This window comes from Staurois parvus, unplaced genomic scaffold (assembly GCF_062004578.1).
Source record: "Staurois parvus isolate SC_StPar_1 unplaced genomic scaffold, SC_StPar_1.0 ptg000340l, whole genome shotgun sequence".
NCBI classification, from domain to species: Eukaryota; Metazoa; Chordata; class Amphibia; order Anura; family Ranidae; genus Staurois; species Staurois parvus.
Window position 1 is genome coordinate 1,836,573 of NW_028318136.1, and position 13,211 is coordinate 1,849,783.

General features: G+C 40.5%; 1 protein-coding gene across 1 annotated transcript in view; it reads right to left on the reverse strand.

Annotated features, from left to right (window-relative positions):
* Positions 1–568: 568 nt before the first annotated feature.
* NOP53 (NOP53 ribosome biogenesis factor) overlaps positions 569–13,211 on the reverse strand; it is a 37,867-nt gene continuing 25,224 nt past the window's right edge. The window contains exons 9-13 of the mRNA XM_089684233.1: positions 12,558–12,733; positions 11,091–11,157; positions 7,718–7,794; positions 6,709–6,765; positions 569–1,389 (exon numbers count right to left, since the gene is read on the reverse strand). Coding sequence (XP_089540359.1) covers positions 1,383–1,389; positions 6,709–6,765; positions 7,718–7,794; positions 11,091–11,157; positions 12,558–12,733 — 384 coding nt within the window. The 3' untranslated portion in view covers positions 569–1,382. The remainder of the gene's footprint in view (positions 1,390–6,708; positions 6,766–7,717; positions 7,795–11,090; positions 11,158–12,557; positions 12,734–13,211) is intronic.

The window sequence follows — 13,211 nt, forward strand, 5'->3', positions numbered from 1 at the left end:
GACAAGAAATGCCACCAATGGCTCATCAATAGACTGATGGTATACCTTCAGTGAAAAAGTACAGGCTAGGGGCAGATGACCAAGCTGTAGGAAAATGCAGGTCACCAACCCAACTTTGTTTGGTATGTCGTATCTCCAGACTGGCTGGACAAAAATACAAGTCCTTTTATAGGTAGAAGAGCTCATATACTGTGTTTGTCAGCTGCACATTTAGCAGTTTATCTTGAGGTCAACTTAAAAAGAAAAGCACGCAGGGGGAGAGAGCCCAGGGAACGGGATGGGATGTTCTCTCCCTGCTCTCTGTACACAGAAGTTAACCAAGGTAAATTTTAATCATTGGCCTGTACAGGGCTCAGTATAATTTTGCTGCGGCACCCCTGGGGACTCTTTGCCGGCTGGAAAGCCCTAACAGAGGTAGTCTTGCCACAGTCAGGAAGACCATTAACAAACCAATGAGAGATCAACATTTATTTAACTTCTACCCACTTTTGATGGTGTTTTGCTTTCACACCAAACTTTTAGAGGTTTTGGATTATCTAGAAAGTAACAAAAGGAAACACAGCAAAACTATTTTATAAATTAGTTTATTTGGCACAGAAAAATAAGTTCACATCTTTTCTGTACAGGAAAACACAGAAACTTGAACACTGTTCATCATATACCCAAGAAGTGTATGGGGAGGATTTCTATGCATAAAAAGGATGAGCTCAGGTTAGAGATCTCACAGTCAGGCCCACACAACAAATGTCTTCACTCAAGGTATTCTTAAACATTGCCGGATCAAAATCAATATTCTTATGTCTATAGGCCAAACAGACTACCAGCCAATTTCAAGGTAAAAGGTGAAGACCCGTATTGGATATATAAAGTTAATTGTTAGCACCTCCCAAGCTACCTGGCTGAACCTCCTCACCTATCCGCATTGCACTGAACAGAAAGTTTGTGCAAGATACCAGTATGTGTGATTAAGGGATGATCTATGAAAAGTAAGCACTCTTAGCAGTCTGATGGTGCCTGCACATCTGACTTTCTTCTTAAGTCTTTTACCAGCTGTAGTCATAACCGTGGCTTCTTCTCAATGAAGTACAAAGAGAAATTTGATTGGATTATGGTGACCTGTAGTGGAATGCCCTGCAGATGAATTTAAGCACACCACAGTGACAGCATCGAACGTGAAATAATTCAGTCTGGATAAACACGTAAACCAGAGGCCTGAGTCTAATGAATCTGGTTAATCCAATAGACAGAATTAAAAGGCAGGAAAGAAAGGCATGCCTGGGCTCAGTCACAACTGTAGCAGTCTCCAAGCCAAGTTTTCAAGACGTCCACAATAAATAGAAAGCCCTGTGTCAGGGTCAATTGCAGATATGGTGCCATGGTAACTATAACCTAAAAGAAAGGGAAAAGAGATTAGGACTGGGCTGTATTGGTTTAAGCATTATCCAAACCCATGAGAGGCATTATATGACTGCTATAGGCGATACACCAATAAATGATTTGGATGTTTATAGATCACTCTCTAACCAAGTTAGACATTTTCTTAGCTGGAGGAACTAGTGGCCAAATCAAAAGAACTGCTTTATTCAATAATTACGATTTTTTTTTTTAAACCTGCTCATAGACCTTTTTCTCCCTATGCTCCTATAAATGTTTCTATCCCGCATATCCATTTTCATATATGAAATTCCCTGAAAGAGAACGATCACACTTATATTGCAACACCCTATATTACATGCCCTCAGATCCCAGGGGCTGGGAAACACACCAGACCCTGAGACAGCCAACGTTTGCCTCACATTCCCAGCATGCAATGCTGAAAATCCTCACAGTGCAAGGATGGATATCATCACAGGGCAAATAGGATGTTCAGCCAGTACAATTAAAGACCACAATCCAAACATATGAGTGGACTTTGGTAGGTGGTTTAAAGACCCATTTGGGCCGCACCAGAAGCCTGGGCAAAAAACTCCCAGTTAGCAATCTCCAAGTCCTGCCTTGTTGCTAGGATGTGAAAACCATTGGACACTCACTCCCAGCATTATAGAAGTGAAAACCAACAGTTTTAGTGCCTTAGCAACAAGGAACATTTTGAAAAAAATCCAAAGCTGCATTTTTTTTTTTTTTTTTTTTTTTTTTTTTTTAATACCTACTGTGGCCTTTGACTGCATAGAATATTTTCTAAAAAAGTTGAACTCCAAGATAAGAATTCTAGCAAAGTTTTCAAACTGGAAGCAGCCACTCAACATTCTGCTCAATTTATTTTGCAGTAAATGCAAACGTTTTGGCTGCACCAGGGCTTTATATAGTTAAGCTACTGTCAAGAAATCCTTGTTAGTTTTTTATCAACTACCCGATAAGACACTGAACCAGTACCAGCAAATAGTGTACCTTTACCATCTTAGAAACAGATTTAACCCCCTAACTCAGAGCCTGCTACATAGGAATCATCCATTGTCCAAGTGTTTAGGACGGCCATGTTTTCTCCAAACATGCTGGCGAAAGGCTATAAACAGCGCATACTAGCGCCTGCCGGCAATTGCCAGCTACACTCCAAAGACAAATCATTAAGCAGAGCAGGAGAGGTGTCCTGGCAGAGACGGCTGTATATACACACATCAAAAACAGAGGCTGCATGACAGTGCAGTGTACTCTTCCCTTAACTTCCTGACCGCCCTATAGCAGAAATACTGCTACAGGACGGCACAGGTGCGCAAAATCATATATATGTGATTTTGCATTTCTGGGTATGGGGTGCGTGAGAGCCGCGCGCACCCTACGTGCACAGCCATGGCTATCAATCATAACCCACCGCCGCCCGGTGATTACTGAGGATCTCCGACGGGGAGGACCACTATTTTGTTTACTAACAGTTCTCCTCCCTGTCAGGTTGGCCACATTGCTTTGGATGGCTGTGCACAGCACAGCCATCCAAAGCAGTGTGCTTACAGTGAAGCACACTGAACCGGCCCCCTAGTAAAACACTCCCTGCACACAGTTAACCCTTTGATCGCCCCTCATGTTAACCCCTCCCTGCCCAGTGCCATCAATACAGTGTCAGTTTTTTTTTTTTTTTTAAGCACTGATCACTGTAGTTCCCAAGCCAGTTCCCCCCAGTGTCAGAATGTCTGCCACAGTCCTGCTATAAGTCGCTGATAAAGAAAAAAAAAATAATAATTTCCAGTATCTATATTGCCATTTGTAAATGCTAAAACATTCCCATAAACCAATTAATTTACATGTATTGGGATTTTTTTTTACCAAAGACATGTAGCAGAATACATTTTGGCCTAAATTTATGACAAAATTAGATTTTTTTTTTTTTTTTTTTTAAATCTTTTTACTAGACAAGTTTAATAGCAAAAAGTCAAAAATTGTTTCTTTCCTCAAAATTGTCTTTTTTTATATAGTGCAAAAATAAAAACGTACAGGCGATCAAATGCCACTGAGAGAAAGCTCAATTTGTGGGGGGGAAAAAAAAAAAAAAAAAAAAAAAACGACATCAATTTCATTTGGGTGCAGCATTGCATGACCACGCAATTGTCAGTTAAAGTAACGCAGCGCCGTAATGCACACCATGACCTGGTCAAGAAAGGGGGTAGATCCTCCGTGGGGGCAAGTGGTTAAAGTATGGCAAGTGTGAGGGGGGGAAGAAAAAAAAAAAAAAAAAAAACACACGCACACACTTGACTTACTTATGCTGAAACCTCAGACTGCACTCACAGCCAAGCAATCTTCTTATGCTTTTGGCTCAGGCCATGAAAGCCAGTACTTGGGCAGGAGCCATTAAATAAATACCAATGATTAATAAAGTTAACAGAGAAAGCAGTACAAGCTGACTTGTTGTGGACAATCAACATTATCCAGATGAAAAATAAATGAGGATCTTTAACCCCTTGATGCCGACGTAACAGAAACATGCAGCCCCACAAAACTGGGCTTTTTTCTGTGGGGTCACAGATTTGCGTACCCGACTTTCTGCAGGGGGCACGCTGCACCCCATGCAGAAAGACTGCGGTGTCACTGAGACTCCCGATTCCGGGTCACATGATCGCTCTGATAGCCTCTGATTGGCTATCACAGTGATCAGTCACTGTACAGCCCGGCCCCCTTTTTTTTCCCTCTCTCTATGAATGGAGAAGAGAGATACATTACATCTCTAACTCCTGGCATAGAGCAAAAAAAAAAAAAAAAAAATACCTAGATCAAGGTTTGATCTAGTTCAGTGTCAGGGTAAGTGTTTCGGTCAAAAAATTGGTGTCAGTTAGTGTTAGGGTGTTTTAGGTAAAAAAAAAAAACAAAAAAACACCCCAAAAAATCAGAATGTGCACTATTGTTTCTGGGCTGTACTACGGACAAAAACAAATAACATACACATATGGTATCGCTGCGATTGTCAAGAGCTGGAGAATTTATTTTTGGTTGTTTGGTGGTAGGTTATGGTAGTAACAAGAAACACACAGCTAAAGTAAAAAAAAATCATTTTTTTTATATTTTGGGCCAGTTTTCCTTTGATAATGTAAAAAAAAAAATAATAATCAGGAGATATCCATTACCATTTACCACCAAATGAAAGCCCAATTTGTCCTGAAAAAAATGTGGTATAATTCACCTGGATGTACAAAGCAGCTGTGATATGTACGGTTTTACTAACATGTCAACGTTGCAAAATTGTGCTTAGGCATTTAGATTGGTTTTACCCTTAGGCGTGAAGGGGTTAAAGTCTGAAACAAACTTTTACCTATTGATAGTTCGCTACAGATAAAAAGTCCTTTACAGGGTAGGGTAGGTGGAGTTTCAGAAAGCTTCACACCCTTTCGTCATCGTAATATGAGTTGTTTTTGTTACACACACAGACCTCAGCTGTAGAGAAATGGTGATCTCAGCAATGTGGGAAGTAACTGCATGCCAAGATGCTGAAGAGCAATATCACACCTATGCCAGCCCAATACACAGGGTTAACTTTATATGAGGTAGTTTACTGACAGGCCCACCAGCAGACAGATTTGAGAGATCACCACTCCTCTATACCTTTTTGTAATTTGATATAGAAGGCAAAAGGGGGATGTGGTCTTTCTACAAAATTGTGCTTACCATTTATTTATCAAAAATTACTGTTAAAGCCTAAGCCAGCCATAGATGGATCAAAACTCAGCCGGTTCAGCAGGAACAGTGGTGGGAATTGGTCCTAAGGACCCGTTCATACTGCCCTGCAGGCTAAAACACATTGGTTTAGTGTGCAGGCAGCTGTCCGTTCCTGCTGCAGTGAGCTGGCTGAAGGCGGTGGTGTGATGCCCATTTTAGCGCATCACAGCTCCTTTTTAGGTCTGAACTTTATGTGAAGTGAACAAAGTGATAATTCATTGATGTCAACACAAAGCAATGCAGTGACATGCAGGGCCATCCAGAGAGGTGCAATGTTATGCAAACATGTTGTATAATACCGCACCTGTCTTGAATGCAGTGAAACACTGCTCTGGTGTGAACATGACACTCAGAAAATTACCCATTCCTATGTGTCAAATATGAATTCCTCGTCTCTCAAAAATGTGTCTTCCCACACTTATTTTTTATTCTTTTTGCTATGGCAGATTGCGTCGCCTCTGCTATGTGAAAAAAAAACCTGATGGATAAATGCATGCACTAGCTGTTGGGATTTGAGCACAGGTATATCTTGTTTGTTGTATTGTTGGGTCAGTAGCCAGACCTGAACCTGGTAGCTCTCCCTCACTTTGTCTTTTTCCCTATGTTGGCATTGTGTCCACATTAGCATTTACGTAGGCAGAGCAGAGTAGGACTGGCCATAGAGGGATTACTTTGAAGCAGTTGGCCAGCTTAAGCATGTATTGCAATATGTGTTAACTAAATATCCCTATTTATTGCATAGTCTGCTTGAAAGGGTATATACCAGTGTGCAAAGGGCTCTTCAGAATTCCTCTGCTATGTGGACCTCCATATAACAGGATTACCAAGTAGGAGCCTACGCACGCCGTGACGTCACACCGGAGCATCGTGGAGCTCCGGCGGCCATTACATCTGTTAGGACGGTTAGTCCTCTCTGCACTATACCATTTTACTATCATTACCAGATGCATCCCCTTTGCTGTCACTTGTCTGCAATAAATTTGTTTTAATCAAACAATACATCACTATGGGCACTTTTTTGTCTTGACCCCTTGCGGGGAGCATTTTTTTCCCCAGACATTGTTCTGCCCAGTGGAGGAGTCCTGCTCTTTTGGTGGAGTTCTACCTGGTTCTGTCCTCAAGGGGAATCTTTTTCTGCTAGTCTGTGCATCATTCGAGGATTCTTTCTGATGGAGGGAATACGTCTACCTGTACCGTCTTGATGATCAAATTTTGAGCTGCAGGATTTCTACACTGCACATTTAATGTGCACATCTGGTTAGTGTGCATTTCTCACTTCAAGTCATCTCTATTGGGACTATTAATTTTATTATTTTTAGCATATTCTATTATATTGCTATGTATTTTAGTTTCTTATGTTAGCGCTGCACTTTTTTATAAATGATTTTGTGAGGATTGCTGTTGGTTGTCCTATGTGCCTAGCTGCTTTATTTGAAAAGCGCTCACTTAATTTTCTTATTTCTATAACAGGATTACCATTTCCACAAGTACCTAGCAGGAGGAAGGATCAGATAAACCTATAATACCACCATTTAGATTCCCCATGGTCTTTCCTGTAAAACTTACGTGATCTCCCGGAATGCTCGCTTCTCCACATATTTTACTTTTAGCTTTCGCTTGAACCTGTAGGAAGCAAGAAAAACAGTGAATGGTTGTTTAAATAATCACAATTTTAATTGTCCTGTACCCATGATTACATATACTAAAAAGGTAAAAATACTTTTTTGGACCTATTTTCTATAAGGTGGTTAGTATAAAAGGTGATAGTAAGCTATTTTCACATCTTGCCATTGTGAAAACACGCTTTCAAATGTTACAGTGCACAATTACAAAAAAACTGAATATTCAAATTTTCTTTTAAACCCAGTAATGTCTGGTTCTCCATAAATGATTAGGGTTTGTAGTTCTAAAAACATGTAGGAGATTGGCATAAAGACGCCCTAGGTTTTTTGACAACTGTTGCGGACATCAATTAATATCCACCTAAAAATCAATAGACCTGATTTGCCTTTGGATATTCTCCTGCAATATTCTTACAGTAATATAAATGCTGACTTTTTTCAGATTGACCTTTGTGTGGGATTTATGTTCAAAAGTTGGATAATGCATATCTTGAGCGGTCTTACACTTTTGGACCTATAAGTCAACATTATCAGTGGGATACAGTTTGGAATATTTGACATAGTAATGGGTAAAAAGGTCACCTGAACGTAAAGTTGTCCAGTCAGGACAGATCTACTGACAGCACAAATAACACTATATTAAAGGAAGGACACAAAAACACAAACTACTGTGGTTTTGATTTTGCCCATAGTTCAACTTTATATGCTACAAAAACTGTAAAGCGAGACTGACACATTTATGCAGGACCCAGAAGGCAAGCAGAATAATTTAGAAGCCAACAAGAACTTCAAGCCAAAAGAACAAATGCTTCTGCTGACAATAGCAAAGGCATATAAAAATGTAGACGTCAGCTGTAGTTAAGGCACCCTGGCCTTTAGAATTTATAGAACCTGCATCAGACTAGTTTGCAGATGATTACAATAATTCAGCACCATACTCAGCCAGCACTCACTTGGCTCTCTCTCTTGGTTCAATGAGATTTCTCTTCTGGAAACTTTTGAATCGGTCCTTGGCCAGGCTTCCCTCCGGCTACATAAAATAAAAATAAAAACAAACATTCTAATGGTCTTTTGAAAAAAAAAAAAATAAAAACTATATATTAGGACTAGTTTCCTAAATTAAGAATTCTTCAAGTACTTATCCTTTCTTCTTGTTGTTGAACCCTGGCGAAAAAAGTCAGGGAGGTAACTGATCTGCTGGTATTAGCAATTTAAGGCATAGGGCTTTTTTTTTCCCTTTAATCAACACTTTCTAAATACTCACTTCTCAACACTCCCATCCCTTCTAATATCCATTGTTCACAATTAACATTGAGAGAAAGGTTGTTCTCTTGGACATTGACTTACAACTCACTCAACCCCACCTATAGCACAGGCATTCTTGTCAAGGGCATGCCCCCACCTTGAGAAGTCAATGCTTTCCATTCATTACCTGGTCCTCTGTGAGCCTTTTTAAAAGTTAAATATTGCTCATACCACTGTTGGGGCTTTCTGCTGTGCACCAACCGCCTGCTTTTGGTTTTAAGAGTTCACGTTGGATTGGCCTTTCCACTGTAAAGTAGAACTTCATTCTATCAACATTGACTATTTTAATGCTTATGCGGTTGGCATTAGTAAATAGATAGGAAAGCATATCATATTTACTCGTTTTAAACTGTGTTTTTACATCTCTTCAGTTATTTCCTGGTTTTCATGCCTAGGCAATTATCATACATCCCAAGAGTCTTCAGGAAAAGGAGGGATTTTCTCAGTTAAGCTCACTCTCCTGTCTGCATGACTTTCCTAAAGGCAGATGGATTCCAGGAAGTAAATGCTACATGTATCATCTGCCCTTACTTAGAGTTAATAAACCCATAACAATAAAATCAGTTTGTATATGCAGTAAAGCAGTCACTTCCTTGCGGAAAACAGCCATGGGCCCAGTCAGCCCAGCCCCCAAATGGAGGAGCAAGATCCAGGAATGAAGGTATCAACTTCCTAGCTACAAAAGCAAGCCCAAGGCACTACCCACAAGCAGGCCCAAGGGACTAGGAAGAAAAAGAAGCAGATAACCACAATCACCTGCCCTACAGGAAATAATAGGCATAACGATGTGTTTACCTGGAGGGCCAAAAACACAATAACTGTAGAGGGCGGAGTCAGAATCTCTCCATGTTATCCATCCTGGAAGACACTTTACTTGTTATGCTCATTGTAGAACTTAAAGGGTTAATCCTCCACATTATGTAAAAAGGCTGTTTGATCCTGTCTTCTCTGGCCCTCCCCTTCTTCCACAGTCTCCAAACGGTCTGCTGATAGTACAGAGCCCTAGGAGGAACAGGGCCAATCAGCACTGTCCAGACAGAGGGTTAGAGGAGAATGAGAACTCCTACAGGCTTTAACCAGAGCTCGGCCGGACACTGATAGAAGTCACAAGACTGCTATATACTGCTGAGAAAAGGTACTTAGCAGTTTATATTCACTAAAATAATTGCATTTCCATGTTTTGTACTGTGGGAGACCAGATATAGTGAATGCAGGTCCTGAGTTTAGTAACACTTTAAGATGGTCACGGCCAGAAATGCTAGGAGGTGTTTTTCAAAGTGATTTCTCAGCAAAATAAAGCATGGAGACATGCATGGACATGCATGGATGGATGAGTTTGCTTTGAATAATAGTGTAGTTCTTTTACGTAAGCCGCCTATATTCCACATGACTTGTCCTTTGCAAAAGCTCTGAAACCAGCTAACAACTTTCATGTTGTGGTGCTCCAACAAGCAGCCCACTAAGATCCACAGCAGCCATAGTGCAGCTCTAAACCTAAGAGATGTTTGGCTCAGCTCCTTGGTTTAAAGTGGAACTTGTGCCAAACAGCTAAAAAAAACAAAAATCATACTTATAGGATCTGTTTTACCTGTATTCCTTCTGTAACCAGTCCTGTTATTTACACGGTTTTGCCACAGAATACAGCCCTGTGTGGCTAGAAAAGACACCTGATTTTTTTGTAGCTCCTTTAATAATGTTCCTTTTTAGCATGAGAGCTGTAGCCCAACGGATTGGCTTGTTGCGCTAGTTCTCCAACCAGTTGGAGCTCTGCGATACTGGGAACTGCAGGAGGCCGATACCAAGTCATATTCAGGTAATTACAACACATAAAAGTTATAAAAAAAGAAAAGTGCTTCAGCACAGTGTTAAAAGAAACGTGCTGCAACATCAGCATTTCCGGTCTGGCTGCTCACATGGCACAGCAGATTCAACTCTGCCCCACACAACAGATCACTGCCAAAGCAATTCACCACTGACAGATCCATTTGTATCATCTAATGTGTGTGATAGTGCTAGACCACCAGAAGTGAAAAGCTGGTTCCAATGGATCTACTGTAAATTTTTCTGGAGATGGTCATCCTAATAAAGCCTTAACATAGGTCCCCTAATACATTCTACTATGATCTTGTTAACGACTGTCGTGAACTTTCTAAGATGCAAGTTCACGTTTCTGGTGTACATTTTCACATGCATGCATCCTCAAGTGGCTGTGCTTTTATGTACTTGAGTGTACACAGTACTGTACATCAGGATCATTATAAACCTATTACAGTACACTGTACTATACAGCTGATTGGGTTAGTTGGGTATATAGGCCAACTTTTTTGACTTAGGAGTGCACTTTCAGAACGGAACACGGTCGTATGTCGGGTACTTACTGTAGATGTATACTTTATAAAGCAGCCATTCAAAAATTACTTGTGATTTTACGAACTGAGTCACAATGAGATTTTATGCTAACTGGCATTTACCAAGCTTAGTCTGGCAATATTCTTGGTTTTTATTCGAATTCACATTTTTAAGAATGTTTAGCCCTGATGAAAGGGGTGATCTTTTGAGCTTGCCATAGGTTGGCTGTGTCATTTGATTTCAGTAATGCAGATGATTTGAAACGTGTGCCTGATCACATCTGCATTGGTGCTCTTAACACCCATTTTCACAATACGACACAAAGTTTTAGTTCCTACAATAAATTTTAGATCAAGAGCACACAGATATCCATGCCTTTTTAAAATGACACCTTAAAATGGCAAGCCCTCCCACTAGATCCAGCATTACTGCACCTACTTCCTAAGAACTTACAGTGGTGGCAAACATTGTGGACTCTTTTGGAAAATGAATGTTTTGCAACTTATAGGAAATGTTATTTTGCACCCAATGCAAATGTTTATATGTCATTTAGTACAAAAACATTTCCTTTAAGCCTGCAAAGTTGCAAAACATTAACGTTTCAAAAAGCATCCACAATTTTTGACACCACTGTACCCATACATTTACACAGAAAAAAAAAAAAAAGTTCACCTTTAACTTTCGCAGGGAGTCTGTAAGCTCCTCGCTCAGAAGAACATCAATATCTGGCTCTTGGTACCTTTGAGAAGAGACAAAAAAGGGGGTTATATCAGAAGACAAGTCTTTCCATGGTTCAGATAACCATTACCTGTAATTAATATAAATATACGTAAATGGTGAAAATTTAGATTAAAACCTAAACTTCTCTTTTTTCCCCCCTCATTTAGTGGGGCTGTGCCAACACTGCATAGGTTAACTGCTCGTTTCTGTCTAAGGGCATGAAGAGATGAGGTATACTTATCTAATCTGCCGACCCTCTGAACGCAAGACCATCCCATGCCGCTCCTGTCCCCTTTCATGCTAGTGTTCTTGCGTATGGACTGTTCCTGATGTCATCGTGCTCATAGGCCAGCTCTGGAAGTGAAGACGGCAGGAACAGTCTACCAATTGGACATCGGGGAGCCCTGTTTTCCGGAGGATTGAAGGATTGGTTGAGTATAGACTTTGCGCACCACTGGACAAAACGAGCAGTTAACCCATATAGTGTGGGCATAGCCCCACTCCATGGGGAAAAAAAAAAACAAACACACACACACACATACAAAACAAACAAACGTCCCAGATTTTTGCCAGCTCTGTCTAACTAGACAGAATTCCATTTACTTTCTGTCCTGCAGATAACAGGACATGAGATGAAATGTCTCCATTTCTCCAACGTGAGAGAGAAGGAAAAGTCTCCTCAGACAATGGTCACTGGGACAATAGTACCCATTGGAAGAATTCCCTTCTTTTTTTATTCTGGAGACCAAGGAAAGTTTAGAACATTTCCTCAATCTGGTGATAACTCACAAAGACAAATCTCACTAGTGGGAACTCAGACAGCCAGCAAGAAAAAAAAAAAAAAAAAAACTGACAGATATTCACAGTCTGTGTAGCTATGAACTCTGACTCCAGAAACGTTAATGATTTTGTAGTAGGGGAAAAAAAAAAATCTACCAAAATTTCCAACCTGAAATTCAAGCAGTGTATAGCCAGTTTTATTTTACATTACTGAACCAGCTATCTCCACATCTGTTGCAATGAGGAAGCGCGGAAAATGGACTTGAGGGGAGTGACAAACCACAAGTTAAATGATCTTTCCCAGTCCTCTGCCCTCAGACCCCAGGAATGGTAAACACACCACTACCCCAGAGCACCCAGTGTTGGCATCACATTTCCAGCAGTTCAAGCTGGAAATTCTCGCAGCGCAAGGATGTGTCTCATCACAGGGCAGAGGCCTACAGAGATACCAAAGGTCACAAATCTCTGTAGGGTCTCAAAAATGCATTTATGTATGTAGCCAATTGGTGATGTATCCAAAAATGCAGAGATCAGATTGAAAACCACCTTTAAAATTTAGCTTTCCATGGAGAAATGTATCCGACGCATTCCTGTTTTAGCCCCAAAAAAGCATTGTACCAGCTTTTCACTGGTTCTTACTTGAGGCGACCCAGCCGTCGTGGCTGCAAGGCCTGTAATTTGCGTTTCTCCTCCCGAAGCTGCTTGCGCCTTAAGAGCTCAGATTGTCTGGACTTCAATGATGCATGGATGGACTTCAGCTGAAAGAGGCCCTGACGTCGCTGTCTATCCGTTTTCTCTGCTTCTTGTTGAGCTTTCTGAGGAAAAAACACAGGACAAGAGTATTCAGCTGTACATAACCATAGCAAACCACTTTACTATAGCAAGAAACTACAAATGCATTTGACTACAAAATGCATGAAGTAACATAAACTGCCCATTGAAGGGGTTTTACTGTAGATTTATCCAATGCACTCTGCATTAAGGGAGGATATCATAGGTCTTTTATCTCTTGGATATCCGGAGTGCAGCATCTTCGAACGTGCACATTTTCGTATTAAAAGGAAACCTGTTATAAAATAACATTTTAGATTAATGAAATTAATTCTTGGTGTTTGTTCACGGTTATTCTGATCCATGAGCTTCAGTACTTGATCTACTTTCTGGTTTTGGATAAGTGCTCAGATGTTCCTCTGAATTTCCTAATCTGTATCCTTGTTCAGGATGAGTGTCAAAAATACTCATTAGCTGGTAAGTAGTTAATCACATTCAACTACACTTGTAATTCTGAAGATG